The sequence below is a fragment of the Pocillopora verrucosa genome, chromosome 3 (assembly GCF_036669915.1).
Source record: "Pocillopora verrucosa isolate sample1 chromosome 3, ASM3666991v2, whole genome shotgun sequence".
Classification (NCBI taxonomy): domain Eukaryota; kingdom Metazoa; phylum Cnidaria; class Anthozoa; order Scleractinia; family Pocilloporidae; genus Pocillopora; species Pocillopora verrucosa.
The window spans coordinates 19793336-19818013 of record NC_089314.1 but is presented as its reverse complement, the minus strand read 5'-3'; the positions used below and the strand labels follow the sequence as shown (position 1 = coordinate 19818013).

Here is a 24678-nt window from a genome sequence, read left to right as displayed (position 1 = left end):
GTACGGAAATTTAAATTTGATAAATCAGCTTTTTAAGCAATCACTTTAATTAAACAAGCATCCACTTATATAACAGCATCGTTGACAAAAAAAGAAAAAAAGTAGGCTTGACATGGCGAAATGAGCAAGTCACACATGGATTGTGCGCGGCAAACGCAGCTGGAAAATTTTCAAGGTTAATCCAATTTTATGGGTTATTTCTCATGCTCGCAAATTTTCCTTGTTTTATATACAGCGGGAATGTTGCCAATAAAGATGCTGTTGCTCTGCCATGTGTTAATGTGACTGGTCATAAAATGTAGAAATAGACTGAATTGTCTAAGGCACCGTATCCAAGGCTCTTAGGTGCGTTTCTACGGCATTGATGTGTGGGTCGAAAGATAGTGAAAGAAATACAATTCCTGCTCGTATTAGGGGAGATTTTTAAGATCTACATTGCTATAAATTGCAACTTTCCGTTTTGATGGTAAACCTTACATCCGTTGTAATACGTTTTGGCAAATTAGAATGCATGTTAAAATTTGGCTCTGCTCCCTTGGTATAAGTTTGTCTTTGGCGTGTTTTATTTAGTTTCAATATATTCTCAAATGCGTTCAGAATATGGACCAATCTATATTTAAGTAACTTGAAACACGTGCTTGCTCATATACTCAATATATAGTTCTTACTACTTATTTGTGCAACTACCGCGGACGCAGTGGTCCAGTAGCACGTGATAAGATAATGACATATAGGTATTTAATTCGTAGCGTTTATTTGTAACACTCGCTACAGTGGATTGATGATTGCGTACTTCTTGAAAATAGGCAGACCATTTTATCCAGTGTTTATAGATCTCTGCCTCAGGGATGAAGATATAACTCAGGTATGAATATAAATTTATGTGTGATCGCATTTTGCATATTTATGCAGCAGTCGTCCTTTGGCTAAACGGCATTGGCATGTTTTCTCAGAGGACAGTAATTGTTGGCAGTCTATAAACATGTACGCAGCCACATTGTTGGGGTGAGCGAAATTTATTTCATTCGCAGTTACCTTCTGTGAGTGAACACCTGTGTGCTTTGTTATCTTTTGATTTACTAGATTTTAGCCGCATCAACTACCAACTTCAGTCTTTCTGGTTGTTATGAGATAGATAATTTTGTAACTCGATTTCTTCTCGATAGAGAAGCCTTGACTGTTCTCTGTTCTGTTGTAAACTACGCAGAAAGCGGCACGAAAGAAGTGAAGGGAGAAACACGAGACGTAGTCGAGTTTTTATACCACTTCCTGAGTGCTCTAGCCGCTTCCTTCCACATTCTGCAAAAGTTTACAAACTGAAATAGTTCCGCGGGTCGAATTTAACTCTTTCGCCTAAACCCTAGTCTCTAATATAGAATCTGACAGTGAAATGTTCAATATAATCCGGCCGAATTGTGGCGCATAAAAACACGCAAGTTTTTTTCACATGACAGTTCGAAAACAAACTGTTGAAGCACGTGTTTTTTGAATGAACGACTGCCGAATTTACCGGAACATGAAGATTGCTTAGGATGACAGCGCTGTAAAACTCGGCAGCAGTGACTGAAGTGGCCTTCCACTCAACGCATTGGAAACGATATCAGAGCAAGCTCTAAGTTGTTCTCTCGAAGGGCGGCCGATGTAATTTCTAGAATTTCTGTAATTTCTGTTTGTCTCTGATAGAACATAGTTTATGATTACAAGTGAAAGTTAAGTTGTCAGCTGACCGGAATTACGGTCAAGTCAGTCAGGTGTAAAACATGGACTACGGACTAAGAACCTCGCTAAATCGCTCTACATTTTGTACCTTGGTCTTTGTCATTCGCCGACGTACTTGTCAACATATCGCTCCATTTTGAAAACAAACGTTTGTCTCCAGTTTTATCCATTTTGATTTAAAAATAGACTTGAACTGCTTTTCATTTTAGCGAACAGGAAACCATTTCCAATTACAAAAAAATAAATCGTAAGATATGACAGCTGAATATTTCCCAATCAAAAGTTTTGGTTATTAAAAAATTCCTTCGGCTTTTTTGTGATAATCAAGTTTTACGCCTGTGCAAACATGCCATACTTGTGGGTTAATATGTCTTACACACCGACAAAATTCTGTCCGTTGAGAAGATTCCACGGTATTGCCACATTTTCTGCTAAAGAAAATGGGCATAAATACCGTATGGCATGAACATTTTGTACAGGGTTTTAACTCTCGCTCTTGATTAGCAGAAATAAGTCTTAGCAAGAAAAAGAAAGTGTTACGACCTTCAGTCTAATAACAAACTCCAGGAGAGAATGCGGGGGGCATGGCTTGCCTCTTTTTTTCTTTTGTTTTTGATGATGTTTGTCGTTTTTGGCAGCAAGGCTGATGTTGATATTGAATTTGCTCCCTCGCCTAGGCAGGTGAGTAATTGTATTTCGTTCGTAGCCACTGCACGAGATGTTGTTACATGTGAACATGTAATAAAACGTTTTTCTTCATAATAGGTTTTTTTTCGCAGAAACATTTGAGGTTTACACCGACATACTCTAATGGGGTGGGGGGGAAGGTGTCAACGGAAAACACAGATAACGAGGTTCCGACTACTCATAAGGTGGTTTTTATGTGAATTCGTCTGCTTTTAGGACAAAAAGCTGTTAATTCGGTTACGCTCCATGAAAATAACGTTTACGAAGATGAGCATAAAGCGAACCTTAGGGTTAATGATTGGACAGTAAATTGTTTTGAAGGGGGTACAAAGTGATGGTTGAAACGAAATTGTGGAAGGCATGAATTCCAGCATTCTGACTGAATTTTGTTGAGCGACGCACTGACGAATTAAATATAACTTGGCATTAAAAATAAGGTTAACTTTGTTACTCTGGCGGCGTGTTCGAAGAGGACCTGTGATCACCCACCCCTCAGTTTTATATTATTAGGGCCATTTTCAATTGAATATTGAAGCAATCCGGGATTGCTTTGATCTTGCGTTACTTCGCTATATTATTCCAGAAAACCTCCCATTTTCTCATCCAAACAAATTCAAAACTAAAATCAATGGTGAATAAATAAAGGGGGGAAGTTTCTAAAGAAACTGTGATGCTGCGTCGGTGAGAGAGTATAGCAGGTAATTTAGTGTCAACAAAGGAGTTGAAAACGTAAATTGGCCACCGTAAAGAGTAAAACAAGCTGACGTTTCGAGCAATTATTCATTGGTTCCTAGTGGTATTATCCTTTTTTCTGATTGGCCCTTATAATTACTTTGGGTTTTGTTTTTACGACACTCAATCGATAAGCGCTCCAATGGTTTTAGACTTTCTCTTTCCAAGCATGGTAACAGATGCGGCTATCCAAAACATTTAAATTAAAACCTGGACGCTTCATTCCAGGCCTTTCGTGTCACGATTAACTGATAAGCGAGGACATAAGATCACACCTCCATCTTGATGGAGTCGTCTTAATAGAGTCGAAGGAAAATCATACCAAGATATTGCGAATTTGATCAGTACGGCTCCCCTCGAGCCTATGCAAAACTACAGCCCACTTTTAAGTCCTCCCTTAGTCGCGCATGACATTTATGTTCTAAAGCATAGTGCATAGGTCTGCTCAGCGTTATAGGCGCTGAATTCCCGGAAGGCAAGCAGCCCGGATGGTCTCTTAAACTGGCTTTTCTGCGTTTTTGCTCTTTCCCTCGCTCATCCCATTTGCGACATACCGAATACCCATGCCGAGTAGAAACTCCATGCTGACGGCGTAGCCCCGCTGCCTAAGGAGAAACTAGTTACTGTTATTACTTAGCATATAGGACCCATCTCGCCAACCCCGCCCTTGTCAAAGTTGTCCAAGGATTTTGTCGGAAGTGTCTACGTAGGTCCAGCTATCCTTGAGAGGATCGACCTGAACCAATTTGGCGTTATTCCAAATTCGTCTACGCTGCATGCACTCATCTCATTGATACATAATTGGCCGCAAGTTAGTGATTTTGGGGAATGGGGACGTGTTCTATGTGGTGCCCCGCCCCAAAGGAATTAAGCCATGCCCTTGGCTCTTTATTTTGATGATAAATGACCTCAAACCACCCGGATCAAACACATAGAAATATTTGGATGATACCACTCTCGCAGAAGTGGTCCCCAAAGGTAGTCGAAGCGCAGTCTAAAGCGCTGTAACAGCAGTAGAGCAGTGGTCTGCTAAAAATAATCTTCAGCTGAACCCAAATTGGTGCAAAGACTTTATCATTGACTTCAAGAGAACCAAATACCAGTTAGATGCTGTGATGGTCAACTCCAAAATTTTAAGGATAACCATATCTAATACCCGTCTATTGAGTTGTGATGTCTCTGATGTGATCAAAGAGGCCAATGAGCTGAAGTGGGCAAATATTGCGGCTCATGATATGATTTGATTCTATCGTACCTGCATTATGCCGGTGTTAGAGTAGTGCACGCCTTTATATAAACATGCATTGCTTGCCTATTTAAGCGAAGAAAGAAAGGCGCGCTTCCTGTAATTGCTCCTGGTCTATCTATAAATCTATCTATCTATCTATCTATCTATCTATCTATCCGTCCATCCATCCGTTCATCCGTCCGTCCGTGCGTCCGTCCGTCCATCCGTCCTTCCGTCCAACCATCCATCCGTCCATCTGCCAGTCTGCCTATCTATTTATCTATATAGATTTCTATCTATCTATCTATATACATACATATCTATCTAGCTATCTACTTATATACATACATATATATATATATGTATATTCATTTCAAATTCTTTACGGTGGCCAAGTTATGTTATCAACTGGGTTGATAATTCTAAATTACCCTGTTATACTATTCCACCGACGCAGCACCACAGTTTGTTTAAAAGCTTACCCCCTTTATTTTTCTGTCTTTCTCTGTCTCTCTTTGTTTTTTTCAAAATCCCCAAAGCATCAAGAACGGGGATAATAACCAGCATCCTGATCGGGAATGACCTTACGTAATTCTTTCCAAAGAGATCAAATCAAAAAGTTTCGTTGTACGTTGTACGACCTCACTGATTCTGTTTAACTCAGAACTGTTGCTTCAAATCGGAGGAGAACAGCAAGACACAGAAAACTTCACTTACTCGGACCCAGTACAAAGTGCCGTCCCAGCAAGCAACTCAGTGTACATGTATTTGGCTAGTAATTGATTTTGAGGAACACACTCCAGAAAAGTGATTAGGCAAGTATTGGTTGATGGTTACTTATACCCGAGAAAATAAAAAAACAAGATAAAAAGATAATGCTATAAAAATGCAGTTGCAATATAGCGAAGGGAGCTGGGTTGTTGGGGCATTTGTGACCATTTCTTTTAATTGTTTTCAAAGAAGATAGTCCCCCACCGATTTAAACAACTGTTTTAAAGGCCAAACTGATTGGTCTGTGAACGACCCTTCCGTGTCAATGAAGTTTCATGCTGAAGTTGTCACTTTTAGGAGACTTATACGTGTGACTGAAAAGCAAGTGACATCTTCTCCAAAATCTAAATTCATTTACTTCTTTGTTTATTCATTTATTAAAAATGCATCATAGGAAAGTTATTAAGATATGACTGGCGACTATATTTATTGGAACCAAGAAAATGGTCTTCAAACAGCTCAGAATTGATATGTTACATCAATAAGGTAGTAGACTTTCACTATATAGGTACATCACTAGAGTGGAGGTGACGTTAATTACGCTTTGTATTTATACTGAAAATCGGAGAAACTGAAATATATGCTTTAAAGACATATAGATCAAACCATCCATATGTGGAGTATAAAATATACTCTGGTTTTTAAATAACTGGCTTCAGTTATTCCTAAGGTTTAACCTTAATTCAACTTTTTTTCAACTTTTAGAAACAAAAGATTTTCCAACCGTTGTGAGTCTACCACTGAGGTGACTTGCAATACTTCAAACATCTTTAATGTCAGCCTTTTTAAATTCAACTGGGGCATGAAAATTGTTGCCATAGCAATTGAAATCACAAATGTGATTAGACCTGTAAAACATTTGTTTTTCCTCTGTGATGATAAATGATTCGAAGTCAAGTTCTCGTTAGTTTGATGGCAAAGGGTCACAGCTACCTCTTCTCTCTTCCAAAATAGTTTTGGCAGTTCTTAACCCTTTGATCGATCTGTTTTACGAATGTCTGATCATTTTACTTGTTTTGCCATCTGCAATAATTTGCTCTGCTGTAAAAGTATTTAATATCATTAAATAAGTACAAAACTAAATATGAAATGCCTCCAACAATCCAACTGTTGCGGCTTGTCATGGAAATCAATTACCAGTTTAGAATCAAGCAGCCCTGCAAAGGTAAATCGTTTTTTAGAATTGTGTTACAAAGAATCAAACATTTGAATCAAATTACACTAAATCTCATTTTTTCACCCCTTTGCATTCAATTGCTGCAATAGTTCAATGCAGCAGCTAATAACAGCGATTCCTGTGGTTCAAACAACATAAGTGTTACCTATTTGTTATCTCAGTGTGCTGTTTCAGAACAGGTTATATTTTACTGTAATTAGGACATTACTGAAATTTACAACTGTCTTTTCTTGTCGTTGTGCTTAAAGGCCATGCATTTTCTAAGACATCTCTTATTTTGGTGAGAGATCATTCTTTGGAATCTGACAAGTCTCATTATTTAGAGTGGGGAGAGTGGGGAAAATGGGGAAAGTAACCCAAAGGCTTTTTCAATAGACATGCTTGACATAACATGACATTGAGTTGAGTTTTATCTGCAATGACATCAACTCACCAAATATTCATTTAGAATCCCAAATTTGTTTAGGTTGACTTCATTAGATTTGCACAAATAAACAAAAAACACTACGGTGAGGTCATAATGTTGCGTTACGAGAGACTGTCATTTCTACACAAGGGAAAGTCAGGAGCCTGCCACAATTCTTGGTATATTTTTAAGCCTCTGAGATAACTTAATGGTGTGAGGTGGGAAGGAAGCTGTATCCATTCAGTAAAGGAATCAGTGAGAGTGCCTGTATAGAGTGTGAAAGGATGGAAACGTAAAGTTTTTTAAAAATGCAAATGTTGCCCCAACTAATGGTCATGGTGTCCTCGATACAGAAGGTCATTCTAACTCCCGATCTTACTCTATGGTTTGCCACACCATACAGAGATGTGCTACCAGGATTTCATAATTTGCTCAACTAGAAACCACGGACACAGAGTTGATGCATTAATACGGGCAGAGTGGTTTTTGATTCTGGATTTTTGTAGCAGTCCTACGTGTATTATTGTAATGCCAGAACATTCCAAATGGAAGGAACAGTGATTAACTTTCCTATTAAGCTGAGAGAGTTGTAGAGATGTTGCCACATTTTCCAGAGTCTTTATTGCTCTTAACCCCATTTAGGCGGCTAGGGGTCCTCCTACACGACTTCCTATTTCTCGTGTTTTTCTTAGACAACTACTAAATTAATTTCTCTATGAAATATAGGAGACACTGGTCATTTGGTACCATTACCAATTATGAAATTTATTTGGGTGGGTAACAAAATAAGGTTAGCTTTATATAAAATTTTGCAACCTTTGTTGTCGATGAGCACAGTCAAAAAATGTAGGGCAAAAATGTATACTCTGGAAGTCTCGTATTCTACTTTGTAAGAGTTAATACTTAATTTTTGATTTAATACTGGATGCTTCTTGCGTGATTATCAGCTGGTAGGGAAGTTTTTAATGCTCCCATCCATTGAAAAATTGTGTCAATTACCTTGTTAACTGCAAGGCCTGTGGTTTTGACTTGGAGGCGAACACCGTTAAGAATTGCAGTAAGTGTTGTACTCTCTTCCCAAACGTTGTCTCATATCGTTGTAAATTAGACAGTAAGACATTAGTAAAAACATAAGTTTTCGAGGTTTGACACTAGTTTATCAATCTTTAGTTCTGCCTTACTGGAATATCAGGTGAAAAAGTCCTCGTTCCATTTCAAGCAACTTAAAACATTTGCTTTGAATATCAAGAAATGGTTGAAAGAATCTATGAAACTACCTCTAATTACTGTACTTGCCTGAAAAAACCTTGGAAATTCAAGCATTGCAATATTATCAAATGTTTCTGTTTTATTTGTAATTTAACATAGTCTATGCTTCATAATTATATAGAGTAATTTTTTGCCCCAATTTATCTCTATTATTGGTAGTTATTTCATCACTATTGGCTCTACTTACCATGGCAAATCGTCTCTATACTCCGTCACGGTACATACTACAACAACAAAGAAAACATACTTCAGATCACACACTAACTTTTCTTCCAGCACTTTATAGGCAACCTCCCAGCATATTTGCCTTGTATTCTTGATTAGAGTGCCAAATGAGCCCAAGCACAAATGTCAATTTACATTGAAAATGCTCTTATTCTTGTTGGATAGTTTAAAAGGAAATATTTCCAAAGGTGTCGAGTCCGAACCTTGCTCGTCGCCCTTGTGATGGCTTTAAGTGACTTAGGAAAGCGAAAAAACAAATTTTTTTACAAGAACAATACGCTGGCGCCTCCTTAAAATAAACTTGCGACAACTCGTACTCACGAGAGGACGCGACTCCGATATTGCGTACGCAAACTCCACGCGGGACTTAGTCATTCCTTTGATATCTGATAGCAATCATATGACATAGATTTTAAGTGGCCTTCTTCATCACGGCACCTTAAGTATAGACCTCATAATTTAAGTTAAATGTGAGCCTTATTGTCGTCGTTTTCTTTTTTCAGTTTAAAATGTAAATTAACTTTGTCTTGTCATCATGTGTGAAACAAAATAATTTTCCCTTGAAAGGTCAAGGGAGTGTATCATCTTGCACACAGAGGATTTGTTATTTTGTTTGCTTGGTTACTGTTTTTCTTTTAGCTTTCTCGATGACCCTTGACAAAGGATTTTTCCGGTACACTATGTTACTTTCTAAAACTGGCATTTTCGTTGGCAGTAGAAAGTTCCGCAAAACGCAATCTTTTGTTCTTACTAGGCCTTATAAACCGATTGTTTATAGGCCTTATAAACCGATCTTGTCGAGAAAACCGATGGTTTTCTCGACAAGATCGAAAGGAAATCGTTCTTTTAAGGGTACTTTGCACATTCTATACCTTGTTTTAACACGATAATTGTATTTCTCCACACGAAGGTTAAAGGATTTCTTTTTTGTGACTTAATCGCTTTCAGTGACATGGCTGCAAAAAGTTTCGACATCAATAAGCAGCTTGACTTTGAGGCCTAGTTTTCTTCGGTCATATTATGCCCTGTTCCACCGCTCCAGCCCTGAAACTTAATCTTCTTCAGTTTTTTCTGGAGGAAGCTTGAGAGAGCAGGCCACAAGGAAAATGAAATATCTGCTCAGGTTTCTGAGCCCATTAACTCTGTTTATAAAACCACCACCAAATAGACATAATCCTTAAAAAATACGTGATAAAGCTATAATTTTTCGTAAGCGCACCGTAATCCGCCACATAATTACGACTGTGACCGCACACCGATACTCAATTTTGGCTAAAATCCTAGGCTTGTCCAAAGCGAATTATGAATGCACCTGGAAAATTAACAGATTCCAAGGCCTTAGTTTTTTTCAACAAAAGTGTCTTAGCTACTTTGATGTTTCGCAAACAGGAATATTCGGAGCGATTTTACTATAAAAATTCTAATCAACCCGTGTAGGACATCATTCCCAAACATCACTGTTGATACATAATCATTACAACATTACTTTTAATAATACCGGTAGTTTTGCAACGTTTACTTAGATTTTTTCCCTTTGTTTTCGAGTGTTTTGAAATACTTTCAGTACGTGCACAAACACGCGACACTTCAACGATTTCCTGATTTTAATTTGGTTTCGACTAAGAGTCATTACAATTACATGTGTTTTTTTTATCGTGTATGAATGTTCCAAGTTGCATGGAACTACCCGAAAGAGTCTTTCTGTCTTTTTTAGCCTTTGAATCGTTTTAATCCTTGGTGTCTATAGTCATATTGCCATAACGAACGTACATTGAAACAAATCAGTGCAATCTCATTACTTTCTGAATCGATGACTGTAGAATTTGGATTGTCGTAGTTGACAGTTTGACTGAATGCTAATGGTCTGTATATTAAGGGTAAGCAATAAATTTAATTAAATGTCAAGCATAATATAGCTTAACAATAAATGTCAGTCAACGCAAGTAAGCTATTTAGAACCTCGCGTGTAACAGACAGGAAATACGTTTGCGAAAGCCGAAGTAGCTCTCAAAGTGATCAATGATGGGTGACTACGTGCCGACATCGCTAGGCACAGTCTTTGTAATGTTGTATTTTTATTGTGTCCGTCGAAATTGAAAGTTTACTCAACTGGTCACTTTAAACTTGTCCTCGAAAGTTTATTTCTAACTTCCCGAATTTTGGCAAAGATATGATTTGATAAATGATAGGGTTTGATGAATTACAGTTTCACATTATTGGAGTAGGCTATGACAGCTACTCTCGGTTTATTTTTCATTTAGTCAGCCATCATCTGTGTAACAAGCGTTAACATGACAAAGGAAGTTTTTGTTTTTGTCTAATAGCAACATTGCAAGATTGCATCCAGGTTGCTGAGCATACGGTCTTCCGTAGCTTTCCAGCAAGTCCCTTTTAGCTCAGTTGGTGGATCTTGTGGAAAAAATAATTGGCTAGGGTTCTTACATGATATTGTTTTATTTTTCAGCTCTCATCGGAAATGTTGAACAGACTTTCTACGAGATGCTTGGGCTACAAAAGTTCTCACATTGTAAACATACAAATCATGTTGAATACGTTTAACTTTAATGGTCATCTGAGCTTTTTTCGATGAATGAAGTATCCTTTACATTCACCATGGTGTTTTCCGCTAGTTGTCAACTCGTAATTTGTTCCTTTTACTTTCTTTCGGGAAAAATGTAAATAGCATTGGTTTGGTTCTTGTGGGAACATTCGAAATGGGTTTTGAAATTCAATTTTCAACATGGCTTTTCTACTCAATTTCTACTGTTACTGTCACAGATTCGAAGACGGATGTGGTCGCACACATTCTCTAAGAGAATATCAAAACCTTAGTCTGTATTCAGGAGTGAGCTGTGGTACACTATGTAATTGTACAGGTAGTTTTCACAAGGGGTTACTAAAACGAAAAAAAACTTGTAGGGAAGCTTGTTAACTTTTGAACTGCTTAATTCTTATCAGTCTCCGTTTAAAATTTGGCCACCTGCTTGCTCACTAAGCGGAGCATGAAATTAACATTTTCTCTGCCTTGTGGACATCCAACTGTCTAATCAATATAACAAAAGTATGATTTGAATTCTCATCAATCGGTGCGGTGATTTAAGACAATCGTATAGGACTCTTAGATAAGCTTTAAAAAATAGGCCAGATGTGTTATGTTATTTCAAACCACAAGGGCTGACGATGTGGAGAGGGTTGGGTATTGGAGCTTGCAAAGGAAAATAACGAGTTTTAAATTACTTAGGTGATACTATTACAGGATGTAGAAGAGCTCGGTTGACATAGTTGCCGCGGGGACAGTTGTGCATACGGCCTGTCTCAGGCTCTCGGTCACTGGGTACGAAAGAAGAAGCAGGGACACAAACAGCCTTTTCCCTCATTCTTCTTTCACCCGCTTTCTCTTTCTTGTTTTTACTGTCCTGAAACAGACTACCGCGAAGTGTAAATTAAGCTGGGGTGGGGGTGGTTTCGTGTTACAACTCGAAAGTGGAAAAAACGGCGAATAAAGGGGTTTGAGATCGTAACATATTTTAAATAGAAACGAAACCCGGAATCTTTAATTAAGTGAGTTCCATTTGTTTTACAGCGTACGATAAAGTGCCAGAAGAAATCTAAAAGCAAGGGAAGCAGACCTCCTTAGCACGTTGCACCGTAGAAACCTCGTTTTAACCGTAGCGCTTTTGGGCTACTTCGAAGAATTAACCGTATGAGTTTTTGGAAACTTTGACGTTATTGAGATTTCTCTGAATCTAACTCAAAAGCACGAAGTGTAAATATCGAGAGCGCTTTAAAAGTTTTATTTACTTAACGGTAACTTGACAGTTTGACAATGTTTAGCATCAAATAGTTTCACCAGCTTATTTCTTGCTCACAAATCCAGTGAATATTATTAATTGTACACTGTATAGAGCTGACTTAATTTGCTCCTGCAGGCTACACTTCTAGTAATATTCACTAGTTTGGCGTAAACCAAAATAACTGTCGATTTAATGTTTTTTCCTTATCCTTCTTATATTATAAATATTATCTCCACGTAAACGATAAATATAACGACAATCACTTTAGACTTAATAGACATAACTTTATCTTGTTCCGTATGGTTCTCATACTACAGAGCTCCTGCAAAATACATGAAAGGACGCAATAAGTGTCTGATGCACCACACTTTGTGACACGTAAGTAACTAATGCCACTTTTGTTAATTTGTCATGCTTGTTTTGGGTTTTTTTTTTTTTTTTTTTGTAGTGTTTTTTTTTTGTTGTTGTTGATACTTTGCTTCTTGTTCCATCGTTTCAGTTTATTTATCCTTACACAGATTTTCTCTTCTTTGAAGCCCCAGCCGATTGGTTGTACCTGAGTTATTTTTTGGCTTGTATTCTTTTGTTTTGTTTACTTTTTTTACTTGTTGTCTAATGGCGACTTGAAGGGTGCCACTTTGAGTTAGGAGACAATTTGGTGGGTAATCCGTCAAAAAAAGTAACAAACATAAAGAGTGGAAAAACATAAAGAGGGTCATAACCGTGAATAATATTTATTGATTTGATTGATGGTCATGCTTTACTATCACTATCCTCTGTTTACTGATGATGAATATAAAGGACCATACAAATGTCCAAATGTTTATACTCTTAGCATCACAAAATATTAGCAGAAAGACTGCGGCAAAGTGTAATACACCCTTAAATTTTCGTTAAGTGTTATGAAAAAGAAAGGAATTGGTGAATAATAATCATACTATTACGATGTAGCTTTCTGAAAATTTGAAAAAGGAAGATTCTCCATTAGGGGCTGAGAGTCTCCTTTCAGTTTTAGGAGAAATAATGCAGACGTTTTGCAGAAAATCTCAACTTGATTGACAAATGATTGTATGAAAATAGGAATGTTTGGCTCTCAGGCTGGTCCTTATGCTCTTGGAGTAAAAAGAATGAGTTATGGTGTTTCAGGTTAGTTACACCATTGCTCTGGTGTAATTATTAGTTGAGGAGAGGGTAAGGAGAAATCATGACAAGCTATCAATGAATTGATATTTTTGGAAAAGCAAAACAGCACTTTGTTATCGGCAGATCATAAGTAATAAATTATAGCGTAGTGTCCTACGCTGTGATAGACATCCTTAATTGATAATGATTTGATGCAACATTTTAGTAGGATTCGCACTTAATCCATCAAAACCTCTGTTCGTGCACTATTCCTACTGGTTTCTGAATGCAGATTTTGATAGTCACTGAAGAAGTACGATTAAGGCAATGAGAAGGACGACAATAATCAAAACATTTACACAACCATTATTGGAGCAATGGTGCTTTCAGTTTCAAAGAAGTGGAGAATGGCCTTCATTAAGATTAGATGCCACTTATTCTTTCCCAAGAATGAACAATCCTGGTTTTTTGGATCATAAAAAAGTCCTACTGGTATTTCCTGGAAGTACCCTGCCTGGCAAGAATTATATACTCAGAAGATTGGTCTCTGGAATTCAATTATGGTTTGGTGGTTTGATAGCAGTCGAGTGCTTATGAGATCAAGCTCATCGTGAATCTGAAAGTGTGATTAGTATACCTCAGTCAACAACCTGGCGACGGATTTTTGTCATCTCGTCCTGCGAAGGAAAAATAGTACAAATAAGCCATTCATTTGGACGATTTCTGTAATTTCCAGAAGAGAGAGAGAGAGAGACCATAATGGTAAGGAAAGCTTCAAGCTTCTTCAGGACAGGGGAATTGGCTAGATGACTAAATAAAGTCAGTAGATAGGTGACAAGTACCTTGACTGTTGTCATCATCAATTCCTCGTTGCTACAATGAGAACAGAGTTCAGTTAACGTGGTATTTGTGAATTAGAGTTGCGACTTGGTCATGATCAATGTTGCTTATTACAAACAAGATGGACAAACTACCAAGTTATGCCCGAGTTGTTTGAAAGATGTTGTTAATGTAGTGTTCGATGGGTGGCTTTATTCAAGTATCACCTTCCTGATTAAATGTTATGACGGTGGCTTGCGATTTCAAATCAAATAAAAAACAATAGCTGCATGGCACTGGAAAGTAGTTTTTCTAGGAGTAGAGCGGTAATTAATGAAAGGTGCTCTTACTGTCATACTTGAGAGGACAGCTATCACGTGGTTTATACATCACAAGATACTGGAATAAACTGTCTATGCTGATTTTCTTACTTCCAAGGAATGAATAAAAGATGACATACCCATCGTTTGGTCCTTGATGTACAAAACTTCTTATGAGAATTGTCTCTCCCTAACAAAAAAAAAGAAGGAAGTTAATTGGTGATCTTTGAATAAAAACTGGCTTTGGTGGGAATATTCAAACAGGTGCAGATTACAATACATGCGATGGTGAAATACTTACAACTATGTTGTTTAGTATGATGACGCCTTCATCAACACTGCAAGAAATGAATACTGCAACATTGCTATGTAGAAAGTATATTCGTGAAAGACAGTGATAACTAATGATCAAGAGCTTTTCACGTCAAGCAGTGGTGGCAAAGAGAGACATTTGGTAAAATAATGAAAGGTCTCCAGTTATGAGTCAAGGGGGGAATACAACAACTAATCCCAATGCTTGGCTTCAAAGTGGAGTGAAACAGGGCATGCTGCTGTGTTTTGTTTAAGCTGCAAGTTAATTCCAAATGGTATAGAGGAGTGAACAGGGAAATTCATGAGTTGGGATATTCTGAAAAAAAGGAGTGATGGTAAAGAGAAATATTCGGTAAAATGATGGAAGGTCTCCAGTTGGGACTCAAGAGGGGAATACAACAACTATATCTTGATTCCTTGGCCTGAAAGTGGAATAAACTTTTTACGCTGATTTTCTTTCTTCCAAGGGATGAATAAAATATGACATACCTTTCATGAGTTGGGATATTCTGAAAAAAACGCTGTATGAATTTTGAAGTATGGCTCATTTTTAAATGAATGAATTGAATATGTGTACTACCTGATTTTATCGTATCATATAATCTGTTGTATGTGCAGCTTGATATAACATCGTGTGTCACTTTTTGACGTGTAAAAATTATACTGTACTAATAGAAAAAATTTCTAATCTCTACCTTGAAACAAATGGTCTGATAGTAATGCTGTCATCCTGTGAAAATGTAAATTATAACATAATCTGTTATTGTAAATACTGATGTGAAATCCTTTCTTTGCTTCTTTGATTTTGATCTTAACATTTATTATTTGTCACGATAACAGAGACAATTTTTTAACAAACTAATTCGTTTAAGTGTCACGATTGAAATATAAAAACTTAACGTTATGAAACGAAACCATTATTGTAATTTGTGACATCTCTCCTGCTTAATATTGTTTATGGTCCTACCGGAATATTCCAGCCTTGTTGACAATCCATATTTTGATGGGGTAAAAATCCTTGATAAAAATCCCTGAACAATTGTGTAAACTACCATCAGAAATAAAGTTGTATATAACTTAAAAATCTAGTTGAACATAATTAAAAAAGGTAGTTGCATTACAATCAAAGCCAAGAAAAGTTTCTTACCTTTCGAGGAGTCGTAGCCTATTTGTCTAGTGTAGATCGTGAAATCTACAGAAAGATCACCATTGAGCACGCGTGATGAATTCAGGAGCGTTCAATCGGGCCAACCGAACTCAACCGAACTCCGAACGACTCCGAACGATTCCGAACTCAATATCATATCTTAAAACTCCAACATATAAGATTTTTACTAGACTACCTTCATTTCAGATTCTCCTGACATGGTGCGTTAACTACTCCATAAATACTTTTCTCATATTTGTATACTTCCAACTTGGTGACTTCTCAGCGTCGCTCCTCTTTAACGCTTGAATTTGGTCTTATTTCCCATTAGTAATCGTCTTCAGGCACGGTGAGCGATTCTCCAAACTTTGTTTGCCATCATGCATAGGTTTTACGCGTTACCCGGTTCTTTCAAGTAAGTTAACAATGTTTTGGCTCGAGGATACCTTTTATGGATGGATGCTTCTCTTCTCCCTCGATTCTTTTCAACCAGATGACTGTTTTTTCTTTAGCTAAATAAAACAAACTTTCAAACGACATCGTGTTCTGTTATCCAGACTCTCGTGCCTTCATTTGATGTAGGAATCGATTGAATTATTTCATGCTCCTTGTCCGCTAGAAAAGAATAAACTCGACAGGAAATTGTTTTCTTTACTCTGGAATCTTGGGGTGTATCACGCGCTACTTAATACCATAAATGCCTTTTATAAGCTGTGAGGTCAGGTATCCGGGAAGCAGCAGTTTGTCTCTGCTTGTTTTTTACGGACGTGTAGGACAAACACGTCTGACAAAATCCCTTCAAGTATGTGTTTTTTCTTCTCTGCCGCCTCGGTGATTCATAATAAAGTTATTCTCTCTCTAAACAAAATTGTCATGTGAAAAAACATTTTTTGTTTATAGTTCTTTGGGACTCTTGGTCATCTCAATGTAAGCCTTGAGAATCTATCAATCATGCATGATGGGATTTGGATGCCGCTTATTTCTATTTAAGGAAAACCTTTACACTCTCTAGATAATCATTGATCACATTTCCATTACTTCATAACACTTTAAACAGGAGTGAAAATATTATAATCTTTATACTCCTCTGATTCTTTCAACACTACTTACTGTCCATCATACATATCTTGGATTGTCCGCTCTAAGAATTTGGTCCGTACAACATCTAGCCAATATGTTTCCTTCTTCTCATCACCCATGACGATGTAATGACATTGCTGGTGGAAATCACCTATCGGTTACTTTTAACATGCTATTTTTTCTTCCAAAAAAGAGAGGATATCTTTCTCTCACGTTATCCTTTTTGCTCGCTTTCGGGCGTAGTTCAGTGGGGCGTTTAGTTGACATATCTACGAGGTAAATCGTTACCAGCTGAAGTAACCTCGTAAGGGGATGAATTTGAAGATAGGGCAGCGGAACGTCTTTGTATCACTCCATAAGGTTAAGGCGCTTCTGCACAATATGGGAAATCAATCAAATATGTTGTGTCTCTATGTCAAACTAAAAATTTTAAAAATTAATTGTGTCAAAGTTGTTGGAAGAATTTCTAATAGACACAGGCCGTAAAAGAATGGCTGCTTTGATGAGAAAATTCCGGAAAAACTATTGTTTGATTCTTATTCATAATCGTTATTTGGGTTGCCAAGAAACTAAATTTTTATTTCCATTTTTTCCAACCGTAAAATATTTGGCAGGACAAATGTTACATATTGTGAGGAATGTGATAGATTTTACCAATTTTTCACCTTTATGCTAATGCAAACTACAGAAAACAACAGTCCAGCTCTTCTTTATGACATATTGCGAACTGTTGGAGATCTTGAAGGCATAAACATCACAAATTCTCCATGAAAACATAACACCTGCCGGCGCGTGCGTCGTAATCAGGCATAAACTTTACGGACTGCCACCCTTAGTGAACTTTTGTTTTTTCTGCTTATCTCGTTCGAGCGGAAACTTTTCTCAGGTTATATATTCAGTTGGAATGGACAGATTTGTATCATTTAGGCTGATTTTAGTTTCTAGCTCGTGTTGTAATTTATAATTGGAACAGTGGTCCGTCCTGACCAAAATACTACTTTGTTGACGAGACTCGGATACCTCGGTTATGCCTAAGATGTGATTTTTTTTTTCTTTTGAGACGTGCACATAATATTTTTTCATTTGATTCTTTAACGTAGACCTCATCGAAAAAAAAAAAAAACAACATAAACACGCAGGCCACCTACACTTTTCGAACATTCGAACGGATTAATAGATGTGAAGCAACTCTTACATTACTCTAAAGTGATATTCTAGGTGTGTTCAATCCATTCGAGGGAAGGCTTACCTTTCTATGCCCAACTGTCTTTGTTCAAACCGCCAGCCTGGTGTCTGATCATTACGAAAGACTTTCAACGTACTATTTTTTTCCATAAATGAGAGGACATCTTTTTTTCTCGTTATCCTTTGTGCTCGCTTTCGGGCATAGTTCAGTGGAGCGTTTAGTGGACATATCTACAAGATAAATCGTAACTGAAGTAACCCGTAAGGGGATGAATTTTAAGTTAGGGCAGCGGAACATCTTTTGTATTACCCCGTAAGCTTGAGGCGCTTCTGTCCCAATATGGGAAATCAACCTAATATGTTGTGCCTTTATGTCAAACAGGACATTTCAAAAATTCATTGTGTCAAATACAAGCCGTAAAAGAATGGCTGCTTTGATGAGAAAATTCCAGAATAACTAATATTTGCTTCTAATTCATAATCGATGTTTGGGTTGCCAAGAAACTAAATTTTTAGTCCCATTTTTTCCAACTGTAAAATATTCGGCAGGACAAATGTTACATATTGTGAGAAATGTGATAAATTTTACTAAAGCATACGGAAATAAAATCAAAATTAAAGCCGGCCTGATTACCGCTAGTTAGCACCTTTATTTATTGCGTCTAAGCTCAAGAATAAACACCTTTTATGCTAATGAAAACTATAGAAAACAACAGTCCAACTATTCTTTATTACATATTGCGAACTGTTGGAGATCTTGAAGGTATAAAACATCACAAATTCTCTATGAAAACATAACACCCGCCGGCGCGTGCGTCGTAATTAGGCTTAAACCCGACGGACTGCCACCTAAAGTAGATTTTTGTCCTTACTGCTTATCTACCTCAAGCGGAAAATTTTCTCAGGTTATTTATTCAGTTGGAATCGACAGCTTTGTATCATTTAGGGCTACTAGTAGTTTCTGTAATTTACAATTAGAACAGTGGTCCGTCCTGACAAGAAACCCAAGATCCGATGTTTGATTGTAATTCATAATTTTGGTTGGCTACCCAAGGGCCAACTAAGGAGGGGGGGGGGGGGGAAACAAGACGGGCTGACTTTGCAATTTGGAGATATCCCGCTTTAATTAGAAAATATTGTCTTGCATTGATTATCTTCAATTTTGCAATGTCTTGGAGGATGAAGGTTACCGTGTATTGTAAAATACTGAGTCTTTCGTCGTGTTAAGGAATGGGCACATCGGAAGTGTACATTGCGTATGGGCACACTAGAGGTAAAGATTGCGTCAGTCCCAGTTCCCGCTTTCACCCCACAGACAACAAAATGGCGCCTAAGAGAAATGTGATGCCAACATCGTACAGTTTAACATTTTGGTCAGGAATGAAGTGCAATAGTTAGTTATGTTTTTATCAGAGCAAGTTTGTAACTCAAATAACGAAATTATCACGCTTTTAAAACAGTAAACATAGTCTCGTACCGAGATCCTACCGTGGAAGGTCTGGGTACGGGTCTATAATAAATACACAATTTGGACTTGTTTTGTGTTTCCTTCTTGAAAAGCATACTTTAAGAAAAAGTAGGATAATCTCAAAAACGAGCATAATTTTTAGCATTATTCGCGCTACTAGCTTAATATGTCAATCATAATCCATAAGCCTACCGGGAAGCTTTGTTTTTAGTCTCCCTCAGTTTGCCGAGGAACGCCTGGGATAATTTCTGCAATATGGCGGGCATGTCGAGAGGAGAATATTTGTTCTTCCTGGCTTAACTACAGAGCGATGGTCATGATGTTGCACTTTCTTGAACGTAAGTATCTTGATAAAATATAACCTCAAAATCGAGCCGAGTTTGGGATCAGATATTGCGAGATTTGCATATAGATAGACTGGTGTTGGAAGGTATAATTCGATTGTAGCGTTTGTATACTCTATATACAAGTAAAATCAAAGTGCTCTGTGAGCAAACTCGTGAATTGACACATGATTTTTTAGATTATGTTTAATGTTATCTGGTTTAGGGAATTTTGTGGTTGATTGTCATATCTAGAGTACGAGCAGTAGTTCAGTGTTCGCTAATGTAGCAAAGAAACAAAGTAACGTTGGGATAAGAAGGCATTACAATTGAAATGATCATGCTATTACATTTGACAAGGTGGATGATGTCATGTGTTTTAAACGTCTATCATTTTTGTTTCTGGTTCAAAAGAAAAGGTTGGAAGTAAATGTGGGTGAAAAGTGAAATTTACTGTCTTTCGTTGTAAATATTAGAAAATCAAGGCAATACTGTCTCAATGAAAACATTAACGATTCCCTCTTTATCAAATGAGACAAACGGGAACGAGTTTTGAGTGATATAACTAAGCCAAGCCTGCCACCGTCATTTTGGATCTCCGCCTGGGTAGATTTAGGTCACGTGCTAGGCAACGTATGATCAATAACAAGATAGAATTTCATTTCAGGCCTATTTATCAATTTTGTGGTGTGTAACTTTCGCATTTTAGTACGTTGTTTGTATGTTGAATCTTCAAATTGTCTTGAAACTTAAAAGAAAATTGTTCTTTAAAAATTCACTGAAAATCGGTAGCTAAAATTGTTTGTTTAGGTGTTATCTGATTTTCGTGTTAACTTGTTATTTCGTCAGTCGCCGGCATCTTTTGTTGCTTCTCACAGGAAAAACACACGCGACGAAACGTAATGATCAATTTTGTCCTCAATCTCACGCTATAACAGAAAAAGCTTTTGAACATCTGTAAACTCCGAGCGCTTCGCAGTAAGTGATATTTTCAATGAATCTTCGGATTGTTTTCAAGTTCAAGGATTGTAAATTACAATTTTATGAAAAACGAAGGTTGTTCTGTTATTTCAGTGTGAATCCTTGCATGCCTGCCAGTCGCTGGCGCCGCTTGTTGAAACTAAAACGAAAAAAAAAACTCTTTTAAGATTATCATTGGCTTCTTTTTCACCCCACCACTATTCTTAGCAACAAAGGTCGCCATTTCGTCTGTTTATTACTCGCCAAAAACTATAAAATGCACTCAAAAGCCTAAAATCTAAAAAAAGTTTACAGGAATCGACCAATCGAGCGAGCGAGCGAGCGAGCGAGCGAATGTCATTCCCCACATCGTATCTATAACTCGCTCTTGCGCATGCGCGCAATTCACGAGTTAAAAATGAAAATCGAACTCGCATCAGCCCAATCGTTGACTTATCAACTTAATTTCCGGTGTTTGAAAATGAAATTGTCTAAAATTTGCAAAAGTAAACCGAAATTTGAATTTTTTCATGCCTGTACATGAAAGCCTTGAAATAATGTTTAGAGTCTAAAGGTCTGATCATAAACAATTATGCAACAAAGGCAAGGTGAATATTGTTGAATAATCCCCGAGACGGAGTAGAGCTGACTAGCAACAATATTCACTGAGCCTGAGGTAAACAATTGTTTTAGTAATTGTTCTGGTGCTTTCGAATTCTATCATAAATTCTTTGCTTAATGAAAGCATTGCAATTTGCACATTTTGTTATAATCATGGTGATTACTTGTATCAAGATAAGCAATGATTTGTAGCAGGATTATTTGATTCAATCAGCAAAAAGTTGAAACCTTTCTTTTGAAATGCGAAGGGACGCTTTGAAGCTAAATTTAGAGAGCAAACAAACTGTGCGATTTCCAGTGGTAAAACCTATGTGATGGACTTGGGCAGAGACAGGGTAGTAATTTTTAAATTCAGCACCCTACTATAACCACCTCTTGTGAGGTCATTATAGTGAGATATGACACAATCCTCAACCAACCAGAGCAAGTGCATCTATATTCACCTGAGCAATTAAACTAAAGAGCAATCATTCCATGAGCATAAATTGGATATTTGATGGTTAATAACCAATCTCTTATCCAACAAGTGTGAATGGAAAATTGTTCTATTACATTTCATTAAATCCTAAATGTTTGGATATTTGGAGCTATAAAAAGCCAAATTTTCATCTTGGCAACACTTTGGGCAGTGTATTTCCATATTAGGTGACTTGGAAAATGGGCTTAGGAGCAGAGTTGAGTAAAATGATCAGAACACCAGAGATGCAATTTATTCAGAGCTGAAAAAGTAATAAATAAACAATAGCCGATACATGTATGTGGCTTTAACCCCTTAACTCTCAAGATCTCATTAGTAATTCTCCTTACTGTCTGCTTTACAGTTCTTGTGATGTTAGTTTGGAGAATTTGATATTAGATCAACTTTTCACCCCCTAATTGATATTTTTCTTCATTCTCATCACTTGTCTGCTTGATATTGTATTGATATTGGAAGGAGAAATTATTTCTTGGTCATTCATAGGAGTTTAAGGGTTAACATATTCACAGATATTTGTCTGGGGACATTATTTATTTCAAGATGTTCCGGAGAGTGAAGCTTGAGGAAAACTGTGAGCTTCGAATAACAGATAATTTACCAGTACCACAGACAATATACCAGCACATTTTCATGCTAAATGGATGCTGCTGTCTTTATTATCCTCCAAATATTTCGCAACATGTGGGAACAAAATTAATGTTTATTAACAGCTTACTGTTTGGTGTATGGGATGTACATTTTTTGGTTTTCTCTGGTAAGACTTAATGAACCAAAGATGTCCCTACTTCTGTAACAACCACAAAATGCTCCCTTCTCTTGAATTAAATTTTAAACAAAGATTTATTGCAGTGTTTAAAAGTTTAAAATTTATACAAGACTTACCTGTAAGATGAAGTTTTATATTAATTCTATCCATCCAGGGAGTCATATGGAGGTTATGTGAGATTTCATCAGCAAGCTCAGCTATCAGGTTTCAACATCACTGGCAAGAGGACAAAAAAATAATTTTACAGGGTCTGGTAATTGTGAAGAAGAGCTCCCCAAAAAACCTGTCGGCCAACAAGTTACTGACAGTCTACTGACAGCTAACCAACAGGTTACCGACAGGTTAAGAAAAAAGAAAAATTGTGTTAAAAACGAACAGTTAACGTGACATAACAATCCGTAATGGTGATGTATGACTCGACAGACTTCACCTACTTCCTGATCGACGGAAAAGTTGAAAGTATGTAAAGAAACATTTCTTCCAAAATGTTGTTATCAGATGCATATAGGATATATCACTTGCGTAATTTACAACACACCAGACAATCTAAGAATCACATTGGAAGATAATTTAATCGAAAACTCGGCCAAAAACTCTGATAACCATAAGCTAAAAAAGTAGTAAGAGTAAGTACCATTTCTTTCTTAAAGAGAACAGGGAGGGCAGGTAATCTCCTATTGACTCCATGGATCAGTAAAATTAAAATCAAACTTTAACTTACAGGTAAGTGTCATTTAATTGTACCTCACCATCAGCCATTTGAAGATCACATGAGATTTTAAAGCAGTATGTTCATGCAACAATGTACAGAAATCTATTATTTTATTACAGCCAAATATTTCATTATGTATGTGTAAACATGCTGCCTGCAATCTGGAGCATAGGCTTTGAATGCCAACTTTAAGAGATGTTTTTCAGGCCTTGTTTGTTTGACTTTTTCTGTAATTTGAAAACTTAAAGATGAGTTGATAGCAGAAAAAGAACTCCTCTCTGTCTCTAAGGCACTGTGGCCACAGTTACTGTCATAAAGTTCAGTAAGGAATTCAAGAACTTGATTTACATTTGGTGAAATTACATTAGATCAGCAACCCTTCTACTAAAGAACCTTTGCCACTCTTGCAAGTATGTTCTTTACTGTTTCTTAGTTGAATCATGCCCAGGTGACATGATGATACTGAGAGTGCATTGCAAAATTCTTTTGCTTTGAAAGGATTCCTGGATAACATGCCAGCAGGGTTAGCTTGCTTCCCAGTAGATGGAATTGCTGCCTTGTTGTATAGCAGCTTTAGCAGTTGGCTTATTCTGGCCAATTGGGATCAACAAAATTTCTTCTGCCTGGTATTGTAGAATCTTCTAAACCTTACCTACCCAAAATACTGAATAGGGGAAAAGCTTGAAATGTATAAGAAGCCCAATCAAGAGTAAAAGCATCCACAGTTAATGCCTCAGGGTCAGGTTTCCACCAGATGCATTTGCAACCTGAAAATTCATTCTTGAGACAAATTTATCAACTTCTGGCATAATAGGCCTAGCAGTAACCTTTTCAAACATGGTTTTGTCTAACTTCCACTCTGTTTGGTCATGAAATATTTGGAATGCTTGGTCTGCCTGAACATTTTGAGTACTATGTTGGTGGACTGCAGAGAGCCAAATATTTCTGTTAAGAGATCAAAGCCACATGTCTCAGGCTTAGGCAAATTACACATCACCAATGTTGTTTATATGGGCAACTGCAGTTGCAGTTCTAAGCCTTTACTAAATATCTTCAATGTGTGTTTCCAGAAAATATCCATACCCCCACCACGGAGGGAATTTCATATAGGACCCCCCCACCCCTTCGGATTTTCCATTTTGGGGTAGCAGTGGTAGCCCCCCCACCCCTCTGGAATTTCCAAAGAATTTTCTACCACCCCCTATACCCCCTGGAAATATATTTTTTTCTCGTAGCAAACAACAAACAAGAGGGACGTGTGATTTTGTCGCGTGTATATTCGAGAGATGGCGTACACGCGCAAGGTAAACGTCGCTAACTAGCTTAAACTTAATGTTTGCTTTATTTTTAAATACAA

The 24678-nt window shown here is 37.3% G+C and overlaps 1 protein-coding gene and 2 long non-coding RNA genes across 14 annotated transcripts in view; 1 reads left to right on the top strand and 2 right to left on the bottom strand.

The window, feature by feature from the left end:
• Window positions 1–5561: 5561 nt before the first annotated feature.
• Window positions 5562–9717, bottom strand: LOC131794176 (uncharacterized). The gene is made up of 5 exons (XR_009340951.2): window positions 8418–9717; window positions 8177–8213; window positions 7720–7808; window positions 6748–6985; window positions 5562–6294 (listed from the first exon to the last, which is right to left on the bottom strand). It is a non-coding gene; the product is annotated as an uncharacterized lncRNA (long non-coding RNA).
• A 2270-nt stretch (window positions 9718–11987) lies between these two features.
• Window positions 11988–18351, bottom strand: LOC131794169 (uncharacterized). 5 transcript variants are annotated; one of them, XR_010716851.1, is made up of 9 exons: window positions 18304–18351; window positions 18058–18224; window positions 15549–17180; window positions 15277–15311; window positions 14571–14607; window positions 14410–14459; window positions 13973–14003; window positions 13768–13807; window positions 11988–12330 (listed from the first exon to the last, which is right to left on the bottom strand). It is a non-coding gene; the product is annotated as an uncharacterized lncRNA (long non-coding RNA). The 5 variants fall into 5 exon arrangements; XR_010716850.1 differs by having other exon boundaries at window positions 15277–15612; window positions 15729–17180; XR_010716848.1 differs by having other exon boundaries at window positions 15277–17228.
• A 1353-nt stretch (window positions 18352–19704) lies between these two features.
• The window catches only part of LOC131794177 (uncharacterized), a 53096-nt gene continuing 48122 nt past the window's right edge, over window positions 19705–24678 (top strand). For 7 of the 8 annotated variants that reach the window (XM_066163146.1, XM_066163143.1, XM_066163142.1 and 4 more), the window contains exon 1: window positions 19711–19799. In XM_066163146.1, coding sequence (XP_066019243.1) covers window positions 19772–19799 — 28 coding nt within the window. In that variant the 5' untranslated portion in view covers window positions 19711–19771. Of the gene's footprint in view, window positions 19800–24678 lie in introns of all 8 variants that reach the window. The other variant, XR_010716846.1, reaches the window with a different exon arrangement.